Below are 22562 nucleotides of genomic sequence, written 5' to 3' on the forward strand. Positions count from 1 at the left end.
CAAAAACTTCCATATGGAATAAAGACGAAGGAGCAAGAAACAAGCAAAAGCAGTGAACAGTAATTTATGCACAATTGTCTCGTTAGGAATCGCTCAAAAGGACAAAAAGAAAAACGATACATTGTATAACCATAATCAAAGCTTCAGTCGAGCTTTGAAATCTATATTCTCCTTCCTGCACCATTCGCGTAACAAGGCAACCCCAAACCGGACTGTTTCCATAGGTGTCGTTGTGCGACTAAATGGTAAAAAGAAACCACCAGCATATTGTCCGATCTTGAAATTGTCGTGACCTCGTTCTGTGAAATTGCGGGACCGACTTGACCATGTCTCTGGGTATTCTTTGGCGAGGACATCATCTGAAAGTTTCCGACAGCCTTCGAGCCATAGACGGTTGGCTTCCTTGTGATTTTCGGGGAGACGGTTGCGAAGGTCTAAGAATTCCTTTTTGTTGTGGCTTCTGTTGCTGTTGTTGCGGTCAGAGGTTACTGTGTTTCCGTCACTGCCTGGAGTCGGGACGGGACTTTGTTCGCCGGGGAGAGGACAGACCGCGAGTCGCTCCAGATCCAGAGTGTTGATAGTGTCCCGAGACACAGCACCAAGGACAAGACATAGTCCGTGTAGATGAGGATAAGCAGATGTGGTCCTTTCCACCACACGCCAATATGGAATAATGGACCGCCAGGTCTCAGAATCACCAATTTGTCGGGCGATTGATCTGTGACGGTCATTTGCGACGAATGCAACAATGAAGCAAAGTATTGATTCAATAGCGGATGCTGCAGCCAGCTTTCCACCCAAACTTGAAACGCTATCGCTGCCAGTGGCTCTGGCCCTGGAATATCCGTCTGCGGTGTGTTTTGATTCCCGGCCTAGCCCCGTGTATTTTGTATACTCATCGCGCCACGATCTTCTTTCCTGATCTCGAGCCCTCATGACATCGCTGTTGGCAGGTGACATTTGTATAGCCTTGTCTGGTTTTGGTGGTAGGGATTTACCACCTGATGAACTCGAGGGTGTCTTGACTTCCGCATCCGCATCTGCAAGACGTTGATGCCTGGATCGATTGTCCTTGACTGGAGTAGGAGCAACGGACTCTGTTTTCGAAACAGCAGGTCGCTTACTTGATGGTGATTTGAACGAAGTGGCGTTCGAGGTCCTAGCCTTATCTGAAGGTACAGTCTTGCCGGCTCCAAACGTGTCTTGTAGTGGTTGTTCATCCATTCGATCGTCATATGGAGAACGCTCTCGTTTTCTTTCTCGGAACTTCGATTCATATCGCAAAATATCTCCATCTTCATCCCCAGATAACGATTCCTTTGACGCTCTGGAAGGTAGACTGTCGGATAATTTGCGTTTGCCACCGAATTTGAGTAGAGCGCCCACTCTTTTCCTGTTCGCTCGCCCATATTTCAACTTGACTATAAGCTTCTTGGGTGCTGTGGTTCCTGTGGCAGAAGATGGCGCCCCCTTTATTCTGGCAGTGGTATTTGATGCCGGTGATTTTTGATATGGAGATGTAGATCTTAGATCCGTATCTTGAGTCCTAGTGTTGTTGTTTTTCCCGCCAGTAGGAAGTGGAGTGGTTTTGCTTGTCTCTTTAGGCTGTCTATTAGTAGTCGACTTCTGATCAGGACGTATTCGATTATGAGCCGGAGCTTTTAGATTCGTAGTTCCGTTCCTGCTGTCAACTTTGGAGACGGAGGTTGTTTCTCGTCTTGAAGTAAGGGGAGACTCATCTTCTAAATGAGCAAGTTCCTCCTCAAGTTCAGGCGGTAGGGTAGGGGATAGTAATTCGGGTAGACCGGGAGTGGAAGAGGTTGGGGGGAGTGTAGGAGAAAGAAGGGCGGGAATGCCGTTCGGCTTTTTGTCTGCAGGTAATTTTTCTTCCGCAGACTCGGGAGGAGTCAATCGTGCACGCTTCGATGCAGGAGCATCACTAACTGGCCTTGAAGAATCTTTAAGCGGTCGTTTGGAGCTTGGAGAGGTCGCGTTTGCGCTTTCATTCAGTCGATCATGCGAGGTTCGTTCCTTTATTGTACGAGAAGGAGGAACTTGTAGGGTATCGTGTTTCTCGTTTCGAGTGCCATCGCGAGGCGGTTCTCCGTCGTCGGCCGATTGCTCTCTTGTTGAATCCCCCTTCGCCCTCGTCTTATAGTCGCTTAGACTGATCTTCTTCTTTGCCGCACCACTCTGTGTTGCCGCAGGTGTAGTAGGTGTAGCGACCCGAGACTTTTCATCATCTTGTTTGGCCATGGCCCTTCCGTCGTTATCTGACCAATCTCCGACAGCAACAAGCAGAGAGTCCGCGTCGTGGTGCATCAAAAAGGTCATGTACTGTAGTTGCTGTTCTTCTATCGCAAAGGGGCCTTTCTTCCCCACTGCCCAATTGTTGACGAACCTATTTCCAAGGCGAAAAGGTACGTCTGTTGGAACAGTGAGGAGGTACGGCGCGGAAGGAAGGACCTCGTCTTTCAGGCGACCAAGGCGGGTGCTGACCGATTCTAATTCAGCAGGCACGACGGGCTGGTCTTCTTCTTGCTTATTTGAGGACCCAGAGGAATCTGTTTGTCGCCGGTCCACCGATTTCGCTGACATTGCCGATGGACAAGAAGACGAGTGAGTTGCAAACGACCTCGATTATGCCTGTGGGCTCTAGTAGAACATGGCCTTGCTTCTTCGTCGCTAGTCTTTGTTAAATGCATAAAGAGATGTTTTTGCAAGCTAACTATCAATCGAATGTTCGAGCCGCAACAAGTTGCCGGTATGAACTATCTTTCCGATAAGACCTGGTAATTGTTATGATCGCCCCAACTCTCAATTTTCCAACAGGTGTCGTCGAAGATTCACCCCGTGAACCGCGACTTGGAAACGTATGCTTTGTCCTTGCTCGTCAATTCGTATATCGTCAGGTGAAGAGTCCTTTGTTTTGGATCGGTTCGAGTCAATTAGCAGCGATATGGCAGCGGCCATGGAGAGGTGGCTCGCTGCCAAAATAAACAACAAGACGGTTTCGTAAATCGCGTGTCGAGCAGACGTCGTGGTGTTGAGGAAATTCACGATGAGGCGTTGTTGATACAATCACACGCGGTTGCGGGCGGGCGTATATCGATTGTCTGACCAGGAACCTGGACAGTGGAACCTAGGTTGGCCTTCCAAATGGCGCCGCGCAGCGGGGGGTGGGCGCTGGGAACGAAGCTGTACGAGGATGGATGGTAGATTTGTCGATCCGAAAGATGGATGGATGGCCTATTCTTCTTTGGTTAATTTAATGGTAAGTAGATGCATGTATATTCGGACAGGCGTAGAGATCAGATCGGTCGGAGCATGCGATTTATTACAATAGGTTAAGTTACCGTAATTATCAGAATGTCCAACGGGGAAAGAGCGAGCCACTCCAGACGTCCAGGCTCTCTCGGCCTGCCTCAGGCCCTAAGGCCCTTACATCGCCTGTTTGGGTTAGTGCTGAGGCGCTTTCCTAATGAGGCCATACGGACCCCACTGTCTAACCCGGCTAAGTTAGTGCTACTTTTCATTCATGCATGATTCAAGATGCATTGCTGACTGGTATGAAGTTTGAACTCGTATCTCCTCGTATCACTCAGCTGCGGTGATGGATTGACACGACTCCCTGATGAACATCTATACTCGTAGTAAATGCTATAGACCGACTTCCTTCAGATATAACTACATGTCTTGTAGAAGCCCCAAAGGTGGCAGAAATGTCAGTGGGGGCCCAGATAAGCAAAAATATGAATGCATGGGAAGAGAAGGACAATAAGTAGTAGTGATCAAGGATGAAAAAAACGGAGGAAAATTAAAACCACATATATGTGTATCCAAAACGCCGAATGTATCCCAATATTTCACAGTGTAGCCATCAAGCGGGCATGATATAATAAGTCATCGCAAAGGGAGGAGAATAGCCCCCTCAAAAAAAAACAGCTAATTATCACCTCGCTGCCAAGTCGTCTCTTGCTTGGTGCCTGGCAGAAGCCAATTCCGAGACACGCTGGCCCCTCGAGGTCGGATAGAATTGGACTGGTCGTCCCTTTTGTCATCAGTGGAAGCCATAGGCTCGTTACGGTCTGCGGGAATAGGGGGGAAATGATAAGGTTTAGAGTCTCGGTTCTTGGGAGTCGCTGTATTCAGAGGCAAGAGTGAGTCGCGATTGCGGAAGTGGTCAGCATTGGCTCTTTGATCGGCGACGTCGTCGTGACTGTTTCGATCGTAGAGATAGAGCCCGAAGAAAGTCAGACCAATGCCGACTGCTTGAGTGGATGTCGTCGAGCTGCCAAACCAGATGATTGCCACGACAATAACGAATACTCGTTTGATCAGAGATGCCACCGAGTAGGAAACTGGAGAGACCATCGATAAAATGACAAACGCCAGAATGTTCTGGGCAAAATGAGACACGCCGTTGAATACAAACTCCAGGAACAAAGCGCCGTGGTCCAAAGAATCTGTTTTCTCGGTGAGGCTGATGGCTCCATTGCTGAGGATGTCTGATATTAGGGAGAATCCTTCTGAGAATAACCAGATGGGTAAAGTAAGGAGGAAGGCAAGCGCCGAACAGTAATAAAGCAGGTTAAGTTTATCAAGTTTGCGTCGTGCACTGGGGGAAGGGTCCGCTTCTGCGCGCGATGCTTCGTTGAAGAGCTTTTTCGAGAAAATATTCTGGGACACAAACACCAACGCAGCAAGCAATGCACAGATTATTCCAAAAAAGTTGGTGGAGAAGCCCGTAGCGCATGCCAGCATCACTCCCATTGTGAGAGGAACTAGCGATAGGTATGTCGCTCTTGCATACCTAATTCGGAAAAAAACTCGATACGCCAGAACCGTAAACAACGGTGAAAGACCCTTAATGGTATGCACGAGCGAAACTGGAATTTGGGAGGTCGCCATTGAGCTCAAGATATGTCCAAGCAATTGGAATCCTGCCAAAGGCAGGGCTGTAATGATCACTTCCCGTGATGGTCGCAGTATGCCATTACGGAGGGCGGGTATAGCGGTCTTCAGTCCAGGAAAAAGGGACGAACAATATGTGAGGATTAGACACCAAAACGACACGAAGGCGAATTGTATGATGGTAAGAGTGACAGGTTTGGGAAGCGCGGTCAATATGGACTTGGACGACGTATTGGTGACGGCTGATGTCATGTACCAGATAATACAGAGGCCCTAAGTCCCTAGTAAGCGATGTGTTCTCCTGGGTAGGACGTAATGTGGGAAGGCATGTTGCATAGGGTTTCTCTTACAATCAGCTTATATGATACTGGAGCTTTCAGGGCTTCCGCTATTTCATGTGCGTTTGCACTCATACTAGCATTCCGCTTTCTAATCGTGGTGATCGTTTCGCTGATGCTTTTACGTGGTCGGTGCTTCGACGCAGGCTTATGATGATCCCAACCCGCATATCCGGCTTTCCGGGGTTGCCATGTATGATCTTGGTTCCCATTCTGCTCCTCATGTGGATTCCCATTTGTAGCGACTTCAGACGTCTCATCAACGAAGGCTGGAAAGGCGTCTATCGGACTGCTCTGCGCTTGCAGACTTGGATCTCTGTGCGGTTGTGACCATGCGGAAGGATGCCGAATGGACGGATGGCGTCCAATGCCAGTTAAGGTAGTTGTGCTCATGATACTGTGTCAAAGATACCGGCCAGCTTCGATTGAAATCCCTTATATATTGATATATGGGCAACTTTCGACGAGTTCGCCAGGTGTTGTTGGGCCGCGTATCCAACAAAAAGTTGTTTAACGGAACGTGCTTTGATTAACGAGTGGAAATGACGACGGTGGTCATTAGGAGGAGGGCGAGGTTCGTCAGGCACTACCAAAACAAACATATATCGACTTGTCGAAACGAGCGGTGATAATTCGGGAGTGAAGTAATTGCGACAGGCGACAAGTAAAACATCATAGAGCTGCAGAAGAATGGATTGGACGAGTATCACTTCGGTGCTGACTCCGTAAGAATGAAATGAAACTGGGCCAAAACGGCTTGTAGCGTCGTCGGTTGGTCGGATTACGGAGGCCACCGTGCCGCATCGGGATTCGCTCAACAGCTTATGTTCTAGCCAGATACGGCTTAGCTTGTACTGCGTTCTACAAGACTACAACAGACCAACGGCCGGGAAACGTAACCTCATCTCAACGACAGACGCGTCCATGTGAAAGTGAGAATAAGGATACTTCAGTGTACAGGGCGCAATGTAATTGAAACATGCGGCTATATCCTACCGCCTCGAAGCCGATTGGGGCGTTGGAGGATTTGAATCTTACCAGGAGCTCTGTTATAAGAACTTCTACGCCTGCTACATATGTTTATTAAAAAGACACGAGTTTTTACTGGCTTTCGAAGTTCGTGTCGAGAAACGTGGTGGTGATGCACAATTAATCTTTATACCATCGAGTGGACGTCAACAACCAGGAATCACTGTGCCCAAGACAGGCAATCTTGGCACGCCGCTCAGTTGACAATGTTCTCTTTGTTCTCCTATTATACAAGGCGGGTTCCAGCATAAGCAATCGCTAGTCGTTCCTCCTTGAGTGTGGCCTCGAGAGACGCTATTATAAGTCCGTATCGTGTTGCTGTACTGGATAGATAATGGTGGTATCATGGCGTAGAGAGTATTGACGAGTAGATCGAGCTTGAAGACCATTTGATCAAGGATCAAAGTGCTGTTCAACCAACTACACGAGGCTGAAATAGTTGTGTGAATAGAAGTTCCTCTTATCTATACAGCGTGCTTACAATAGAACAGATGATAACGCAAATAAGATTGTTACAAAACAGACAAGATGTCGTCCTGTATTGTAAAGTGAATGCTAATTGCTTGTGTTTGACTGGGGCGTTGCCTTCCCTGCCTGGGTAAGCACCTGTCTGTGTCGTCTCTTTCCTCGCTTCTCTTCCTTCCCTTCTTTCCTTCTCTTCTTCCCCTCTCTATCTTTCTTCCACCTCTTCATCCTCTGACCCCAAGTCATTCCTTCCCCCATTTCCTTTACTTCTTCTTTCTTTCACACTCTCTTCCTTGATCAGGGCCTTCTAGTTTAGCTCTTTGCTTCCTCGTCAAGAGCCTTGCAGTGACTATCTTGGGAGAGACTGCTTCGTTGATCCTCGCTTGGAAATCACACACCTTCTCTCATTGTTGTTTTTGCACTGCGTCCCTTCTCTTTCTGTCAAATCAACCATTTTGATCCAGCTTATGAGCCTTTTCTTTCCAGAATCTACTTTCTGTCATCTACTCTCTTCTCTTTGATCCCTTCAGCCATAGAAACTCTCTGTTATTGCCATCATCTTCTATTTTGAAGGACCATCTGCTCTGTCTACTTCGTCAGTCATTCATTTTTTATTGTTGTCGGGCAGTCATTTGTTTTCTGTCTTACTTTACACAATCTCGTTTCAGAAAATCCCCCTTTGGAAATCATTTCAGCCCTCTAAAATGCTAGAGTCGTCTGCAAATACTATCTCAGTCTATTCGCCCTTGCAATCTGGCTCCGATCATCCTCTGGAGTCTTCGAAGAGTGGCGTCGATATGAGCCACTCATTCGGAAAAGAAATAGCAGTGAGTCAAATTGTCCAAATCCTGGTCTTCTTTGTCATATCATATTGATTGTGCCGTGTGTGCTTCAGGGAAGCAAACATCTCGGTTCTGGCTACGCACCTAGCCCTCTCATGTCCTCAAAGCTGGGGAATAAGCAGCCTTCAACTGGTGGGCTCGACGAGTCCTCAAGCAAGGTCTGTCAATACCCTCAAACATCATTGTGCACTCTTGATTGACTGTTTTACTCACAGAAAATGGACCCTGTTCAAACCGGTATGGACAAGATACTTGCAAAATTAGCCTCCAATTCGCAGTCCGCTGGAAAGACGACATCTTTGCCTCGAGGCATGGCTGGAAAATTAGATGACCAGCAGCCGTTGCAGACGATGGACAAAACTCGTGAATCACGCTCTGTCAGCACCCCCCCTCAAAGCAGCAACCAGGATCGGTCGATCTTCGTTAGGGCTACCGCGAGCCAAGCCACGGTGGTTTCTGCTCAGGCTCCCAGCATGCATGACACTATGAACGAGAGATCTGGAATCGATGCAACTGAAATGATTCGTTTGCAGCGAGAACTGATTGCAGCCAACTCGCGTATTGCACAGCAAGAACAAGAACTGGCAGAGACCCGTGTCATTCAACATACTTTGGATCAGGCCCTTGGTCCACCATCTGAAGCTGAATTCGTCGATCATGACACCGCCCACCAGAAAGCTCGGGATCTTCAAACCATATTCAACGCCTCTGCAAAGGGGTTCAACCAAGACCATGATATCTGGACGCAAGATGATGCTCACTCGGACATTTCTGAATCTTTCTCAGCTGGAGCGTACAATGCCAACCGAAACTTGTGGAGTCTGCCCACCCAGGCAGCGTTTGGAATCCAGGGCACCGAAAAAGCCTATCATGGTCCTTCTCACGGCGTGCAAGACCCTTCCCCTCATCCCTGGACACCTTCAGCCAATAGCACGGGCATGACTGCATCGGCTGTTCCTCAGCAGCAGCGAATCTTTTCGGGACCACCTCCCGCTCTAGATGGAAGATTTGCAGGCGAACATCCCTATATGGGTGGCATTGGCCCTGGTTTACGGCGATCCGTTTCACAGATGAACCGCGCCCCCGCCTACTTCCAACCAGTGCCGTCGACATGGGCAGCATTTAACAACGCAGTCACAAACAACGTCGGTGCCAAAGCTCCTCTGAGTCCTACCTTCAATGCCTACCAGCAAGTTGAACTCATTCCCATACCACAATACCAGCCGCATCCTATTGGCACTCCTCTTTCACCTACGGCTGCCGAATTCACTTCTAGTAGCGCAGGCCCCAATCCTTGGCCAGCAACATCTGTGAGTATTTATGGATCAAATGACATTTCCATCTTGTTCATATACTGATGATTATAGACTGGACGGGCCTCCTCGCCAACCTATGTTATACCGATGGAGCCACTCAATTATCGGCGCTTGCTTGACAAGAACGTTTCCTGTGACTGGAAGTACATTGTGGGTAAAATCGTCAGTAACAGCGACCAGCAGGCTTCCATATTCCTCCAGCAAAAACTCAAGGTGGGGACTGTGGAGCAAAAGTACGATATCATTGAGGCCATTGTGAGCCAGGCTTATCCTCTGATGGTCAATCGTTTCGGAAATTTCCTAGTCCAGCGCTGCTTTGAGCATGGAACTCCAGAACAGGTTATTGCAATCGCCAATTCCATCAAAGGTAATACTCTGAGCCTTAGTATGGACGCTTTTGGTTGCCATGTCATCCAGAAAGCGTTCGACTGTGTACCCGAAGAGCACAAAGCCATGATGGTTCATGAATTGCTGCGACGCATTCCAGAGACTGTCATCCATCGCTACGCTTGCCACGTTTGGCAGAAGCTTTTTGAACTAAGATGGAATAACGAACCTCCTCAAATCATGATCAAGGTCAACGAAGCACTTCGTGGAATGTGGCATGAGGTCGCGTTAGGAGAAACCGGAAGCTTGGTGGTTCAGAATATCTTTGAGAATTGTGTTGAAGATGAAAAGGTATGCAACAACTGTTAAAGCTAGTTTCGCACTTCCATACTGACCCAATCCGCAGCGTCCCGCCATCGAGGAGGTCCTGGCAAATATCGACCTTCTCTCTCATGGCCAGTTCGGAAATTGGTGCATTCAGCACATTTGCGAACATGGTGCTCTCCGTGACAAGAATCGTGCAATCGAACACATACTTCTATGGTGTGCAGACTATAGCATGGACCAGTTTGCTTCGAAAGTCGTCGAAAAGTGCTTGAAGATTGGAGGGCCGGAGTTTCTAGATCGTTATCTCGCGCGTGTTTGCACTGGACGAGCAGATCGCCCTCGTATGCCTCTCATCGACAGTAAGTCAAGGGGACCCAATAATTTCTTTATGGCAACTTGGCTAACAGGACACAGTTGCTGGTGATCAGTATGGTAACTACCTAATCCAGTGGATCCTAGTCAATGCTGCACCCCATCAGCGTGAGTTGGTGGCAACCCATATTAGGTAAGTATTGTCGAATGACATAGTTACTCTTTTCGAAGCCTCACTAATAGATCCCTAAAGGAAGCACATGGTTTCTCTGCGTGGCTCAAAGTTCGGTTCTCGAGTTGCCATGTTGTGCTGCAACCCTTCTCTCGCAACTCGACCTGGCCCCGGTGCAGGCGCCCAGGTGAATCGATTTGCAGCAGCAAATGATGATCGCTTGCAGGCTGCAGGTAACTCTGGTAGCCGATTCGGCCGTGGCAATCACTGGGCCCAGAACTATCCACCTTTTCGCTAAGAATTCGACACCATTCAATTTCGATACGTTTTGTCGATACGACGACAGCCAGTTTTATTGATATGCATGATTAATGATCAGATTCTTAGGCAAATTCTCTTCTTTCATTTGGTTTGACGCACAGAAGATGTTCCTTTCGACTTGTCAATCTCTAGCGTGCCATCTTTCTGTTGGATTCCAGAGACCGCGATCGTTATGTCCATCATCAAAGACTTTATCTTACAATTTTTGTATTGGGCATCACGTCAGCTTGTGGACCATCAATTTTCTTATAAACCAGCACATATCCGAAGATACATAAGTTCCCAGGTCCAACCAGGACGTCATTCAACTTCGCGAGCATATCGAGGGCTTTGGTTTACCACGGAATTTCTTTGTTGTTGTCTTCCTTTCCTTTAAGAAATATCTTTCATATGTATCATATTATCAAATGTGTCAAGTGTTTCGAAGTGGATTGACAGGAAGATTCAGTTTTCATAAGAAGCAGCCATCGTTGGTTTCGTCGATATCAAGCAAACTGTTTCTGAGTCGTTCCCTGGCTATCCGCTCGGGATTTTCTTGACTCTTTTCGTCATTGCGGGGTTGAATTAATGCGTTTATTGTGCATATGTATGATACGAGCAGGCGTATAGCCAATGAAAACAGTCACATCTGAGGTAATGATTCGTTAAAAGCTGTAAGAGAGGTTTTACTAAGGCGTAGTAGTACGAAATAGATGCAGGGTACGATTCTTAGGGTCAACGTATATATGGAGATCGTTCGCAGCTGTTCGCTATTACTTGTTCAAAATATTGTCATATACCCCTATGTAATTGATTGTAATGTCAAGAACTACAAATATCGTTGATACGGAGGTGTGGTTGTACGGTTGGGGGTTGAAAGCTACACCTATTGATATTACGGTAGGTATTATGTATCCGAACCCCGCACTAAGCATTAAAAATATAGCTGAATGCCATAACCACTCTACATACAAGCCTTTGCAGCAAGTAGACGATTTTAGGAACTATACTCATCTTAATCTTTCCTCCTTATGGTATTTTATTAGGTGGTCTAAGCGTTGTGGCATCTACATGATCTACTAACCCCAAAATGACAATTTTAAATTACACTCAAGACATCATCCACACACCTCATCCGACCTCGCGGTTTCTTTGTTTCCAACCCCAGAATACAACGGCAGGTTTATTTTTTTGATAGAGCATTTACCGAATAATTTCTTTACGATTCGACTCGAGAGACGGGAGATACGTGGTGTTTGTCGACTATGGCATCATTAGTAGATGAAGACGATGACCGCGACATTGCCGGTATGGCTTGCTCCTTTAATCACCGCAATAGGCCTTTACTGAAACGAGGTTATGATAGGGTCACAAGATGGGAGTTCCGACAATGAAGATGAGCAGATGCGAGATGTCGACGACGGCGATGGAGACAATGAACAAGACCAGGAGCAAGAACAAGACGGGGACAGTCCCTCCAACAATAGCCAAACGTCAGAAGGGGCTGGAGGGGTCTCTCAACAAGATACCAACGCAACTGCAGAGACGGATTACCTGGCCACGTTTCGCCCGACTGTACGACCAGAATGCCTCACCGCGTCAGTATACGATATAGTCCCGACCACTGCCGTACCTCAGAGCACGTCCATCAACACAGTGACATCTACCGCTGACATGCGGTGGGTTTTCACGGGAGGATCGGATGGATATATTAGAAAATACAATTGGGTGGATTCTATAAATGGCAAATTGATGTTGACGGTGGCCCAACGACATCCATTTGTCGATAGTGTGGTCAAGGCTGGTGTGCTTATGAATTACTGGGAAAACATGGATGGGCCTCTTCTTTCCCCCGTTTACTCACTGGCAGCTCAACGTGAAGGTCTCTGGTTGCTGTCCGGCCTGGAGTCAGGCAGCATTCGCCTCCAGTCTGTGCGCCATGAGGAGGGCAAAGAGATAGCTCTGCTCAAAAACCATACATCGGCCGTATCGGTACTGAACCTCATGTCTGATGAGCAGTCTCTCTTATCTGGCAGCTGGGATAAACGGGTCCTGGAATGGGATCTCAATGTTGGAAAAGTGAAGAATAGCTTCAGGTCTGGCGCAAGCCAAATCTCGGCAATAGAGATTCGTCCTGAGTCAAATCTTCCGGTTCCCCAAGATACAATGGAGGCCCGGCCCAGTGGAACGTTTTCATCAAATAATGACCTGCCAGATTCATTTGCAACAGTGAATGGTACTGATGCTCCACAAAACGCAGGTGATGGCCTCAATCCTCCGGCAGAATCGCCATCCGATTCATTGTTCGGTGGCACGGACTCTCTCTTTGGGGATGCCGATGGTAATATTGCAGACGGCGGAGCACCGTCAAGCGATGCTGAAAATGCCAATGACGACGCCCTGTTTGGGGGGTCTTTGGAGATGAATATGAATCCCCCAGAGCAGGAACCACAAGGAGAGCCAGAGGCCAGCACACAACCGAATGGCAATGAAGCTCCTCCACAGCAGCTGCCGGCAGAGACCAAACTTGATCCAAATTCCAGCTCTGTGAAGACAGAATTACCTCCAGCTGAACAGTCAATGTCTGCTGTGGAACCGGCCGTCAACGGCCTCCCTCATGCAGAAAACCTCGAGTTTGCTACAATAAAACAAGAACGTCAATTTTCGGAAAACGCATCCAAAATAACGTCAGATACCACCTTTCTTTCTGCTTCGATAGACGGGCCAATTTCTATTTGGGACAGACGACAACCGAACCCTGTTGCTCGCATTAACCCCCGAAATGTGCCACCTTGGTGTATGAACGCGTGTTGGTCTCCGGATGGGAACTATATCTACGCAGGGCGTCGAAATGGCACAGTTGAAGAATACAGTCTCCACAAAGGCTTAAGATCTCCTGAGCGTGTCTTCAAATTGCCCACCGTCGGCGGAGCAGTAACTGCTCTCAAGGCAATGCCTAATGGACGTCATCTTCTTTGGTGAGTTTAAGCATAAATACTTTTTTTTGGAGGACGACTATACTAACAAACTATTCAGTGCCTCACACGATATTCTTCGTTTGTATGACTTGAAGGAAGAGGCATACAAACACTCTGCCGTTCCTTTCCTGGTCATCCCTGGTCATCGCACCGGTGTTATTTCTCAACTATTTGTCGACTCGACTTGCAGGTATATGCTCTCTGCAAGTGGAAACCGCGGGTGGGAGGGTAATACTACCGAAGTTTTGTTGGGATATGAGATCAGTGTGTGAGCAATTTTTGCTAGACCATTATTTTCCGTCTCACTTGGGTTGGTTCTGTCACACCCTGGCCTATCACCCTAGTAAGTTTTAATATTCTCTACTATAGGCTCCTATAAGCACGACGAAGATAATTGTCAAGGTCATGCCGCAGCGGTGGATCTCATAGATAACAGCGTCAAGGTAAGGCAGGCCGGAGGTAGGGATGGTGGCGATGCCAGGCTGGGCGCTAGGGACGAAGGCGGGTTTGCACAGCTTGGTGTTTGGTTAGAAACTTAAGGACCCGTCGTCTCGTAGCTAGCGACAAGCAGGCTGAAGAGTTCGTCTTGGATGACGCGGGAGTCGTGGACAGGCGTGCGGCCCTCCTTTTTGGCCATTTGGGTTTCCCCCTGGATGGCGATAGTGACGACGCAAGTAAGGCGAGTGAATGGATGAGGGAAGGCTGGAAGGGCATGGCGATGGCATTGTGAAGGAAGTGGCTGGATATAGTATCATTGACGAGGCGCCGATGTGCGCTCCATTCCGGGCCAGTCATTAATGAGATATGGTGGCCTGGCAGAAGACTATAGAGCAGCTCGCCAAGATAGTATGATCGATCAAATTCTTTAAGCCGTCGGTTGAGATATTGTATGCCTCTGTTGGATCAGAAATGACTACCCATGGCCGGGCGAATGGACGAATGAAAAGTTGCATAATTGGGCCATCGGGCTCCATGAGCCGTCGAGCAACAGGCCACTGAGCAGGTTCTATCTTACTTGCCCTAGGTATTGAGTGGTATTGAGTGGTTCACATACGTTTCCCTGACTTGTTAGCTACTAAGCAGACGAACAGTACTAATCCGAAGTATTTCAGAGTTTACAGACCGCATTGAGCTCCGTTCGTTCAATAGAACAATATCGACTATTTCTAGAATGTGTTAGGTCATAGTAGACTTGGACCTTTCTAAATCGATCTAATGTAAAGCATTCTTTCTATTATAAACATATTGCACCGAATTACATGTCTAATATTACCGCTGCCCGTCAGCCTGGAACACCTGAATGGTGCATGGTTGCAAGGATAACCCTCAATCTGTCCAATCTAAGGCTTCTTTTACCAATCTACCCACTTCAGCAGCCTAGGAAGCAAATTAGCAATGAAATCGGAGGGAAGGAATGATAGAATGAGAACTTACCAAAGGATCTCTCATCATGGTAAAATGGTTTCCATCCATGCTAACGCATCTCGTCTTTCCCTTTCCAACCAACAATTTCCACCCATTATCGCCAAGATTGTAGCGATTCTTGACTAGCCATTCCATGCTGTTCGGCATACGTACTCCCTCCTCCCATGTTGGTTTAGGATCGCCAGGGTTCTTGACGACACCATCCCTTGCCCAGATCAAAGTCGTTGGAGGCATGTCACTCGTGTCAATCTCAGTTGACTCCAGGATCTCAGAGTATGCGGTAAGCTCTCGCACAGTGGCTCTGAAATGAGGGAGTAGCCACGATGGCGGTTTAGATTTTCCGTCGCCCAGGAGGCCGATCTCGTTACAAAACTGGTGGAACACGGGAGGAAGTGCCTCTAGTTTGATAGGATAGGGGCTATCTATGAGAATGAGATTTTCAACCTTCTCGCCTCGTTGGATCAGTTGTCGTGTCATTTCATATGCAAGGACACCACCTGCAGACCAACCGGCCAATAGATACGGTCCCTCTGGCTGTCTGGTCTTGATGGCGTCGATGTAAATCTTGGTCACGGCAGGGACTCCGATTGTGAATTCATCAGGAGTTCGCATGAAAGGACAATTGAGGCCATAAACAACTGTCTCATCATCCAAAGGAGGAATTGCGGCATAGGAAAATGCTGCTCCAGAGCCATCAGGAAGCACGAATAGCTTCCGCTTGGCCGCCTTTAGATTTCCGGAGAGCAGCACTACTTGAGCAGGAGGGTAAGATGATAGGTCAAAAGTCTCTGTCTTCTTGATGCTAGTGGGCTTTTGCACCTCGTGATCTAGGTCCTCTGTACCAATTCTCATAACGTTGCTTGATGGTCCGGTGGGCTTCTTCTTGGGCTCATTAATGTGAAGACTGATTTTAATCTGTTCGATTGTTGTATTTTCAATCAAAAAATCAGGTGGGAAGACAGTGCCTGTTTTTTCTCTGAGCGTTCCCAGAATGGAAAGGCTCATGAGCGAGTCCATGCCTATCTGTGACAAGTCCAGAGAGTCATGAATCTCCAGGATATCCATACCCATCTCCTCGGCAATTGTGGAACGTATGACATAGATAGGATCGTCTTCGTCAGAACCAACTGAGCTGTCACTCTCTGAATCTTCGGGAGTCATAAAGCTGGAAACGGAGCTTGACACGTTGCTCTTGGTAAAGCCTGTGTTATCTGTAGCTTCCTCGAACTGGGAGAGATATGCCTTCAGTTGACCAACGGACCCATAATCGATGAACAGCGTCCCTCCGACAGCAATGTCAAGCTCTTCTCGTAGACGTGAGCTTATTGACAACGACATCAAAGAATCCACTCCTAGATCTTCAAACTCAACGTTATCATTCAATTCAGACATGGAGCATCCGATTTCCGAGACAAGAATGTCAAGTGCCTTGCTCAGCATGGGTACTCCAGGCTCAGCCCCGGCGGCGGCTTGAGAAGCCACTTGGAGTGGTTTGTTGACTTTTGGCGTTGGGTTTTTTGTCATTGCTGATATATTCTTGGTATAAGGCTTCTCGCTAATTGTGTTGCTTACTGATGGACTTTTACTCTCAAGACCTAACAAGGTTGGCATGAGCTTGCGAGGCACTCCCTGGAATCTTACACCACCGAAAACGCCAATGATTTCCGTTCCTTCAAGAACATAAACGTCGCCAGACACCATTGTACTGTGCTCACTCACGAAGGACATTTTGACATAAGAGTAATACTCCTTGTCAATCGATGGTTTTCTAACAAATCGCATAGTTTCCCATCCATGAGAAATGTAAACCTGGTTCGTCGAATCCACCGCATCCGTTGCATTCATGATGAAACCAGAGATGTGGCAAGTATTGTCAATGAAGTAAGGATTGAACAAGAAGGTCCCATCTTTTGAACTTGTTCGAAATTTGATACGCGCTATGGCCTCGAGATTCTCACTGTCGAGGCGTACTTCTTCCATGCCACGAAATGTGTCTGAATAATCAACCAGAGCTGAAAAAAGTTTGTAAGCCATGCCTCGATGGATCTTATGTATGCCAGCGTTTGGGGCTTGTAATGTCCTGATCCGCGCATTGACTAGATACGCACTGCGCTTGAACTCTGCAGCCCACATTTTGGGATCTTCAAAGTAAACGACACATTCAGCGTACTTTGTGACAGGTTTGCCGTCTTGCTTTGACTGGAATGTTATCTTTGCTTGTTTTTCGTTGCCGACAATCTCCGCCTCGATTTGGAGGATCTGTGACTTTCTGGTCATATCTAGGATGAGCGGAGAAGATGACTGCATGTTACAGATATTCACATCGAATTCTTCAGTTCCGGGATGCAAACGTTCGAAGGCATACTTGGACAATGTGTAGGCCATATCTGCATTGATAGAAGATGGGAAAAGTGGTGCGCCGCCGACTTTGTGACCCGTAATTATAGCCTTCAAATGAGGATCATGCAAATCTGCTTCAGCGGTAACGACGGCGCTATTAGCGTCGACAATCTCTTCAACAATGCGATGTATGGAAGAAGTTGAAAATGCGGGGCTACTATTTCGAGTCCCGGTGGTATTATCGTCAATGGATCCCTTGGTAAGTGTCCAATTGTTGGTATAATCCAGCCAAAAGACCTTGGAATCGAAAGCATATGAGGGAAGTTTGAGCACTCGAGTGGCCTTCTCGACCGAATGATGAAATTCATTCCAGGCAATTGAAACACCAGATTCGTACAGACGAGACATGGAGCTTGTCACAGTCTTCCATGCATCTTCTTTCTTATGTAATGATGGCAATGCCGTGATATCACCAAGGATGCTTCGAGCCAGGTTTGAACAAACGGGGTGCGGTCCCAACTCAAGCCAGAGGTCATCCCGAGTCACGACACCACTATCAATACCAGTGTTGATGGCACCAATGAAGTCGACCGTGTTTCTGCAGTGACGGCGAAGATAGCTTGCATCGACAACATTTGGTCGGTCAATTGTAGTGCTGAGACATGGCGAAAGCACTGGAACTTGTGGCGGATGGAAGACCACCGATTGTGCAAGCTTTTCAAACTCCTCCAGGATAGGTTCAACCTGAGCAGAGTGAAAAGCAAAGGGAACTTTGAGCTTGATCACTTGCAAATCCGATCGTTTTGCTGCTAGTCTGGTACTAACTTCCTCAATAGCGTCGCTTGGTCCGGCAAGTACAGTCTCAATTGGAGAATTGATACATGCGATTTCGACTTCTGAAGTACTAGTGATGTCTAATAGTTCGTCACTAGACATTAACCCTTTAACAGCAAGCATAGTATGGCTGTTCATCGTGCACAAGGATTCGAGAAGATAGGCTCTCCTAGCGACAAGAAGTACCGCATCCACCTGAGATAGGATTCCAGCTCCATATAGCGCTGCATATTCGCCCAGTGAGTGGCCAACAACTGCCGAGGGAACGACTCCCCAGGACTTCCACAGGTCGACTAACGCAATTTGAAGGCAGGTAGTGGCAACCTGCGAAACAACAGGAGACTTTTGCAAAGCATCTTCAGAACTTCCATCAATTGCCCCAAGAAAAGAAGGCAGTCCCTCTGATAAGACGATTTGATCCAGATGGATCAATTGCTTTCTGAAACTCTCAGATTCTTCAAAGAGTCTCTTTCCCATTGTCGAATACTGGGCTCCCTGACCAGTAAACATGAAGACAACGTTGGGAGAAGTTTTGAGAATTGGTGATATGATATGTTTCGAATTCATGTATGATTGTAGACTCTGTCGGAGGTTCAACATCGTGTCGATAGAAAAGGCCTTGCGGTAAATAAAATGCTGCCTCCGTGCCGTAGTTGTGTATGCGAGGTCTGATAAACCTATTTCCGTATTCCCTTCGACCCAAGATAAGAGTCGAGCAAGGTTTCCTTGAAATGAAGCCAAGGATTTTGCAGAGACCGTCACGACATTGAAACGTCGGTTGTCCTTGCCTGAAATGACTCTGTCGGGTGCGTCTTCGAGTAGCATGGCAGAATTTCCTCCAGCGGCGCTAAAGTTATTGATAAATATCAGTTTTTTCCTGGTCTCCTGGGGCACGGGAAATGGAGTCAAGCGCGTGGCAATATTGACACCTCGTTCTTTGAGGTCTGCTGGGAATGTCCTGTTCAGTGTCCCCTTAATACCGCAATGGGGAGGTATGAGGTTCTTCTGGAACATGAGCAAAGACTTTATGAGCGCGGAAACACCAGAAACGGCTTCTCCATGTCCTATATTGGCTTTCGCCGATCCGATAAATAATGGTTGATTGGCTGCACGTCGACGGGCACCTCGAGGCGCGAAAACATCCGTGACAGACTGGATCTCAATTCCATCTCCTGCCTGCGTTCCCGTTCCGTGCATCTCGACATAATCGACCAGTCGAGGGTCAACAGCTAGATCGTCCATGATATTCTGAAATAGAAACTGTTGGGCGCCTGCGTGGGGATGGGTAATCGAGACAGCTTCTGCGCTGTGATTTGTCGCTGTGCCCCGTATGACACCTAATATAGGGTCATTATCGGCAATTGCATCCTCTATTCTTTTAAGGATGACAGTCGCAACACCTTCTCCTCGGCAATAGCCATCAGCATCATTATCAAAGGTCTTACAAGACCCTGTTTTAGAAAGAAATTGACCCTTGGACAAGCCAGCGAAGATGTCTGGGTTGGTAAGAATATTCATGCCCCCGGCAAAAACAGTGTCGCAATCGCCAGCTCGAAGCGAGGTACAAGCCAACTGAATTGCGGCGAAACTACTGGAACATGCTGTATCTATGCTGAAACTAGGTCCGCTAAACCCAAAGTGATAGTTGATACGACCCTAGGGACAGGTGGTCAGCATGATCTCGGCGAGGTTTTGGTCGAAACTGAAGTCAATTACTCACTGGTCCAAATGCTCGTACGCCACCAGTAATGAAATACGTATCTATATTCTCAGCGGCATTTATCTCACGCCAGTCATCACTTGTCTGACCATAAAAGGTTCCAATACGATTGGCTTGTGTAGACGGTGTACGATTCATGACGAAGCCAGCAGATTCCATAGCTTCATATGCCGTGACAATCGCCAGACGCTGCATAGGATCAGTCTGTTTAGCCTCTCGCGGTGACATGCTGAAGAATCGAGGGTCGAACAAAGCTGCATCCTCAATGAAACAGCCATAAGGAGTATGTGATTTGTTCCGCCCGTTTCCACTGGGGTCTGTATGAGCTGCGGCATCAAAGCGGTCCGGGGGAATCTGAAATCACTTGATGAGCAATGACTTTCTTACAGCATTAGGGATATACGAGGTTTGACATACTACTCGATGCACGTCGAGACCTTGAGAAAGCAGATCCCAATATGCCTCGTGATCAGCGGAGTTGGGAAAACGGCCAGCCATTCCTACGATGGCAATATTGCAACCTGCGGGCTTTGAAGCGAGATGTGGCGCAATATGATTCGCATGCAACCAAGAGCTGCCGTCCTCCAACGAAAGGTTAACCCTATCACCAACGCTGCCTTTGAGAGACGCACAGAGCGCATTCCCAGTAGCAGCAGCACCAAACGCAAGAACACGACATGAAGTGCAGGCACTATCAATTATCGTGCTGGAGCAAGACTTGACGAGAGTGTTCCAATCTACACTTTCTTGGAGTATCTGGCCAATGGAATGCTCAAACAATTCTCGACTTGTGGAATATGTGAACTCAAGGACTGGTCGAATCTGGTTGAAGTTATCCAGTAGAAGCAATGTTTCCTCTGATAATACGTCTTCAACATTTGTGAAGAGATGAGGTGCGTGATAAGGGCCGTAAATCGGCAGATCTCTGTGGTTAAAGGACTGTGTCTTCTTGAATTGCTCCCAGAAATTACCGTGGACGGAGGGTGGCCCGCTGACAGCTGTAGAATTGGAAGCGACAGCGCTCACGTAAAGTTTGTTTGCGTTCTGTAAACGCTGTTTAAGCTCAACCTGGTTAGAGTGTGTTCTTCATATGAAAAGATGCAATGTCTAAGAGAAGAAATCAATCCTTCGAACGTCAACTCACCTGCGTTCTGTTAAAAGCATGAATAGCCGATGCTACAGCCTGCAAGTCCACACCTGTGACAAGAGAGGTCCAGCTCTTTGATTCATGTACAACGGGTTCTTGGAGCCTGGCCATACGACCTACGCAAGAACCAAGACGAAACGCAGTTCTCACGGTTTCTACAGCAAGAGGTATCAAATGTACCAAAGAATGGGAACAGGCGATGGCAGATGCCGACAGTAGACCTATACAAACACCCACAATGTGTGAGCCCTTTTTGATGTAGTATTGCGGATTCTCTTCTGCTAAACTACAAGGTGTTAGACAAACTCTGCACAAAAAAATCAGTGACATACCCGATGAAATGCGCTAACTGTGCTAGGCACGTCAACGCACTTTCGAGCGAGGCGACTCGTGGACATCGTCGTTGATATTCGTCAACTAGGCCTCTAAGACTAGAAAACTGAGGGATGCCAACTCTTTCGGTTCGGGAGAGCCGGCATATTTCATCTTGGAGCACTATTTTGCTTCTCTCGAGGAAGTTTTGTAACAGAGGCGTACGCTTCTTCTTAAAAAGATGATCGAGGAAGGGGCAGACATCAACAGTCTGGTCACCGTATATCAGAATATCCATTGTTTAGGCGGCCAAGATAGTACGATCTGGTTATATGGGTCTCTTCTGAAGTATGGTGCAAATTGTCTCCGTATTCCGGTTGGTAGGAGGATATGATTTCACGAGGTTTTCTCGGCTGGTTGAATATTCCTCTTTTCGGAGAGAAAAGCTGGGTTACCACGTGTAAGAATACTTGAGTTGATCAAGAATACTTGAGTTGATCAAGAATACTTCTCTAGTGACAGCAAATCGAAACTGGTGAACGTAATGTTCTTATTGCTACGAGTTCGGACTATACATAGGAACGGAGATTGATTATTTTGATACTTAATTGATATGCTAACAAAGTCCGATGATATGATACATTCGGATACATCTCCAAGGGCGTCAAACAGACAAATATGGAAACCTCATAGAATCCTCCACGTGGACTCTTGACGAACCTGTCGGTTTGTAATAACGTGAAGATATGCAATAACGGACTTTCTAGCCAATTGATATTGTTCCCAAAAATTGCCCCGATATCTACATCCGCATGTTTAATAGTTTCACCCTTTTATAACCCCTTCCCCTTGTCACCTCGTAATTGCATCGGACTTTGCTCAAGGACGTTCCAGTTGGCATCTACCAGCCTACCGAGTCCGTTGATAAGCCCTTCTTCAGTCATGTATCTCTTACCCCTGCAAGCCGGACTAACTAGTTAAGTCCGGCCATATATTATCTAAAGCGCAAAATTAACATCTAACATACCCTCTTTATATAAAGATCATGCTCAGTTTATAGCATTTGTCAGCAAATAGTGGCAGGAGATAACTAATCGTTCAGCTCGAAAACAACATGTAACGATTGATTGAACAATAAAATAGTTGAGAGGGTGATTTGCGAATTACTCGGGTATCGTTAGGATGAAATCCTTGCTCATGTATAGCGGTATAAATGTCCTTTATGAAAGCCATAGGACTCGGGCGTATCTAATCCTGGAAGTAAGCCCTGAAGTAAACCCAATTAATGGACATGTGCAAGTATCAGCTTGCATAGGCCTATTTATAATGTATAACACACTTTCCCACATTTAGTTGGCAGTTGGCAGTTACTGTAGGTGCATGAAAAGTTTATTGTCCCAAGATCCAAGGCGCTGAGGATTTACTAGTGAAAGATATATTTGAAGTAGATGAGAACTCTTCTTA

At 47.2% G+C, this 22562-nt stretch overlaps 5 protein-coding genes across 5 annotated transcripts; 2 read left to right on the plus strand and 3 right to left on the minus strand.

The window, feature by feature from the left end:
* Nucleotides 1-135: 135 nt before the first annotated feature.
* Nucleotides 136-2598, minus strand: EYB26_006980 (uncharacterized protein; the record flags this gene model as incomplete). The annotated part of the gene is made up of 1 exon (XM_054266252.1): nucleotides 136-2598. The coding sequence occupies one exon, from the start codon at nucleotides 2596-2598 to the stop codon at nucleotides 136-138; it is 2463 nt and encodes an 820-aa protein (XP_054122227.1).
* A 1347-nt stretch (nucleotides 2599-3945) lies between these two features.
* Nucleotides 3946-5645, minus strand: EYB26_006981 (uncharacterized protein; the record flags this gene model as incomplete). Its single annotated transcript, XM_054266253.1, has 2 exons — nucleotides 3946-5187; nucleotides 5265-5645. The coding sequence occupies 2 exons, from the start codon at nucleotides 5643-5645 to the stop codon at nucleotides 3946-3948; spliced, it is 1623 nt and encodes a 540-aa protein (XP_054122228.1).
* A 1805-nt stretch (nucleotides 5646-7450) lies between these two features.
* Nucleotides 7451-10340, plus strand: EYB26_006982 (uncharacterized protein; the record flags this gene model as incomplete). Its single annotated transcript, XM_054266254.1, has 7 exons — nucleotides 7451-7573; nucleotides 7642-7746; nucleotides 7804-8898; nucleotides 8956-9582; nucleotides 9638-9917; nucleotides 9973-10063; nucleotides 10124-10340. 7 exons carry the CDS (start codon nucleotides 7451-7453, stop codon nucleotides 10338-10340), a joined length of 2538 nt encoding a protein of 845 aa, XP_054122229.1.
* Nucleotides 10341-11607: 1267 nt separating this feature from the next.
* Nucleotides 11608-13859, plus strand: EYB26_006983 (uncharacterized protein; the record flags this gene model as incomplete). Its single annotated transcript, XM_054266255.1, has 5 exons — nucleotides 11608-11650; nucleotides 11709-13320; nucleotides 13379-13548; nucleotides 13607-13630; nucleotides 13690-13859. 5 exons carry the CDS (start codon nucleotides 11608-11610, stop codon nucleotides 13857-13859), a joined length of 2019 nt encoding a protein of 672 aa, XP_054122230.1.
* Nucleotides 13860-14646: 787 nt separating this feature from the next.
* On the minus strand, nucleotides 14647-21396 carry EYB26_006984 (uncharacterized protein; the record flags this gene model as incomplete). The annotated part of the gene is made up of 6 exons (XM_054266256.1): nucleotides 14647-14697; nucleotides 14755-19575; nucleotides 19640-19993; nucleotides 20057-20707; nucleotides 20784-21072; nucleotides 21119-21396. 6 exons carry the CDS (start codon nucleotides 21394-21396, stop codon nucleotides 14647-14649), a joined length of 6444 nt encoding a protein of 2147 aa, XP_054122231.1.
* Between the last annotated feature and the right edge of the window lie 1166 nt (nucleotides 21397-22562).

This window comes from Talaromyces marneffei, chromosome 5 (genome assembly GCF_009556855.1).
Source record: "Talaromyces marneffei chromosome 5, complete sequence".
NCBI classification, from domain to species: Eukaryota; Fungi; Ascomycota; class Eurotiomycetes; order Eurotiales; family Trichocomaceae; genus Talaromyces; species Talaromyces marneffei.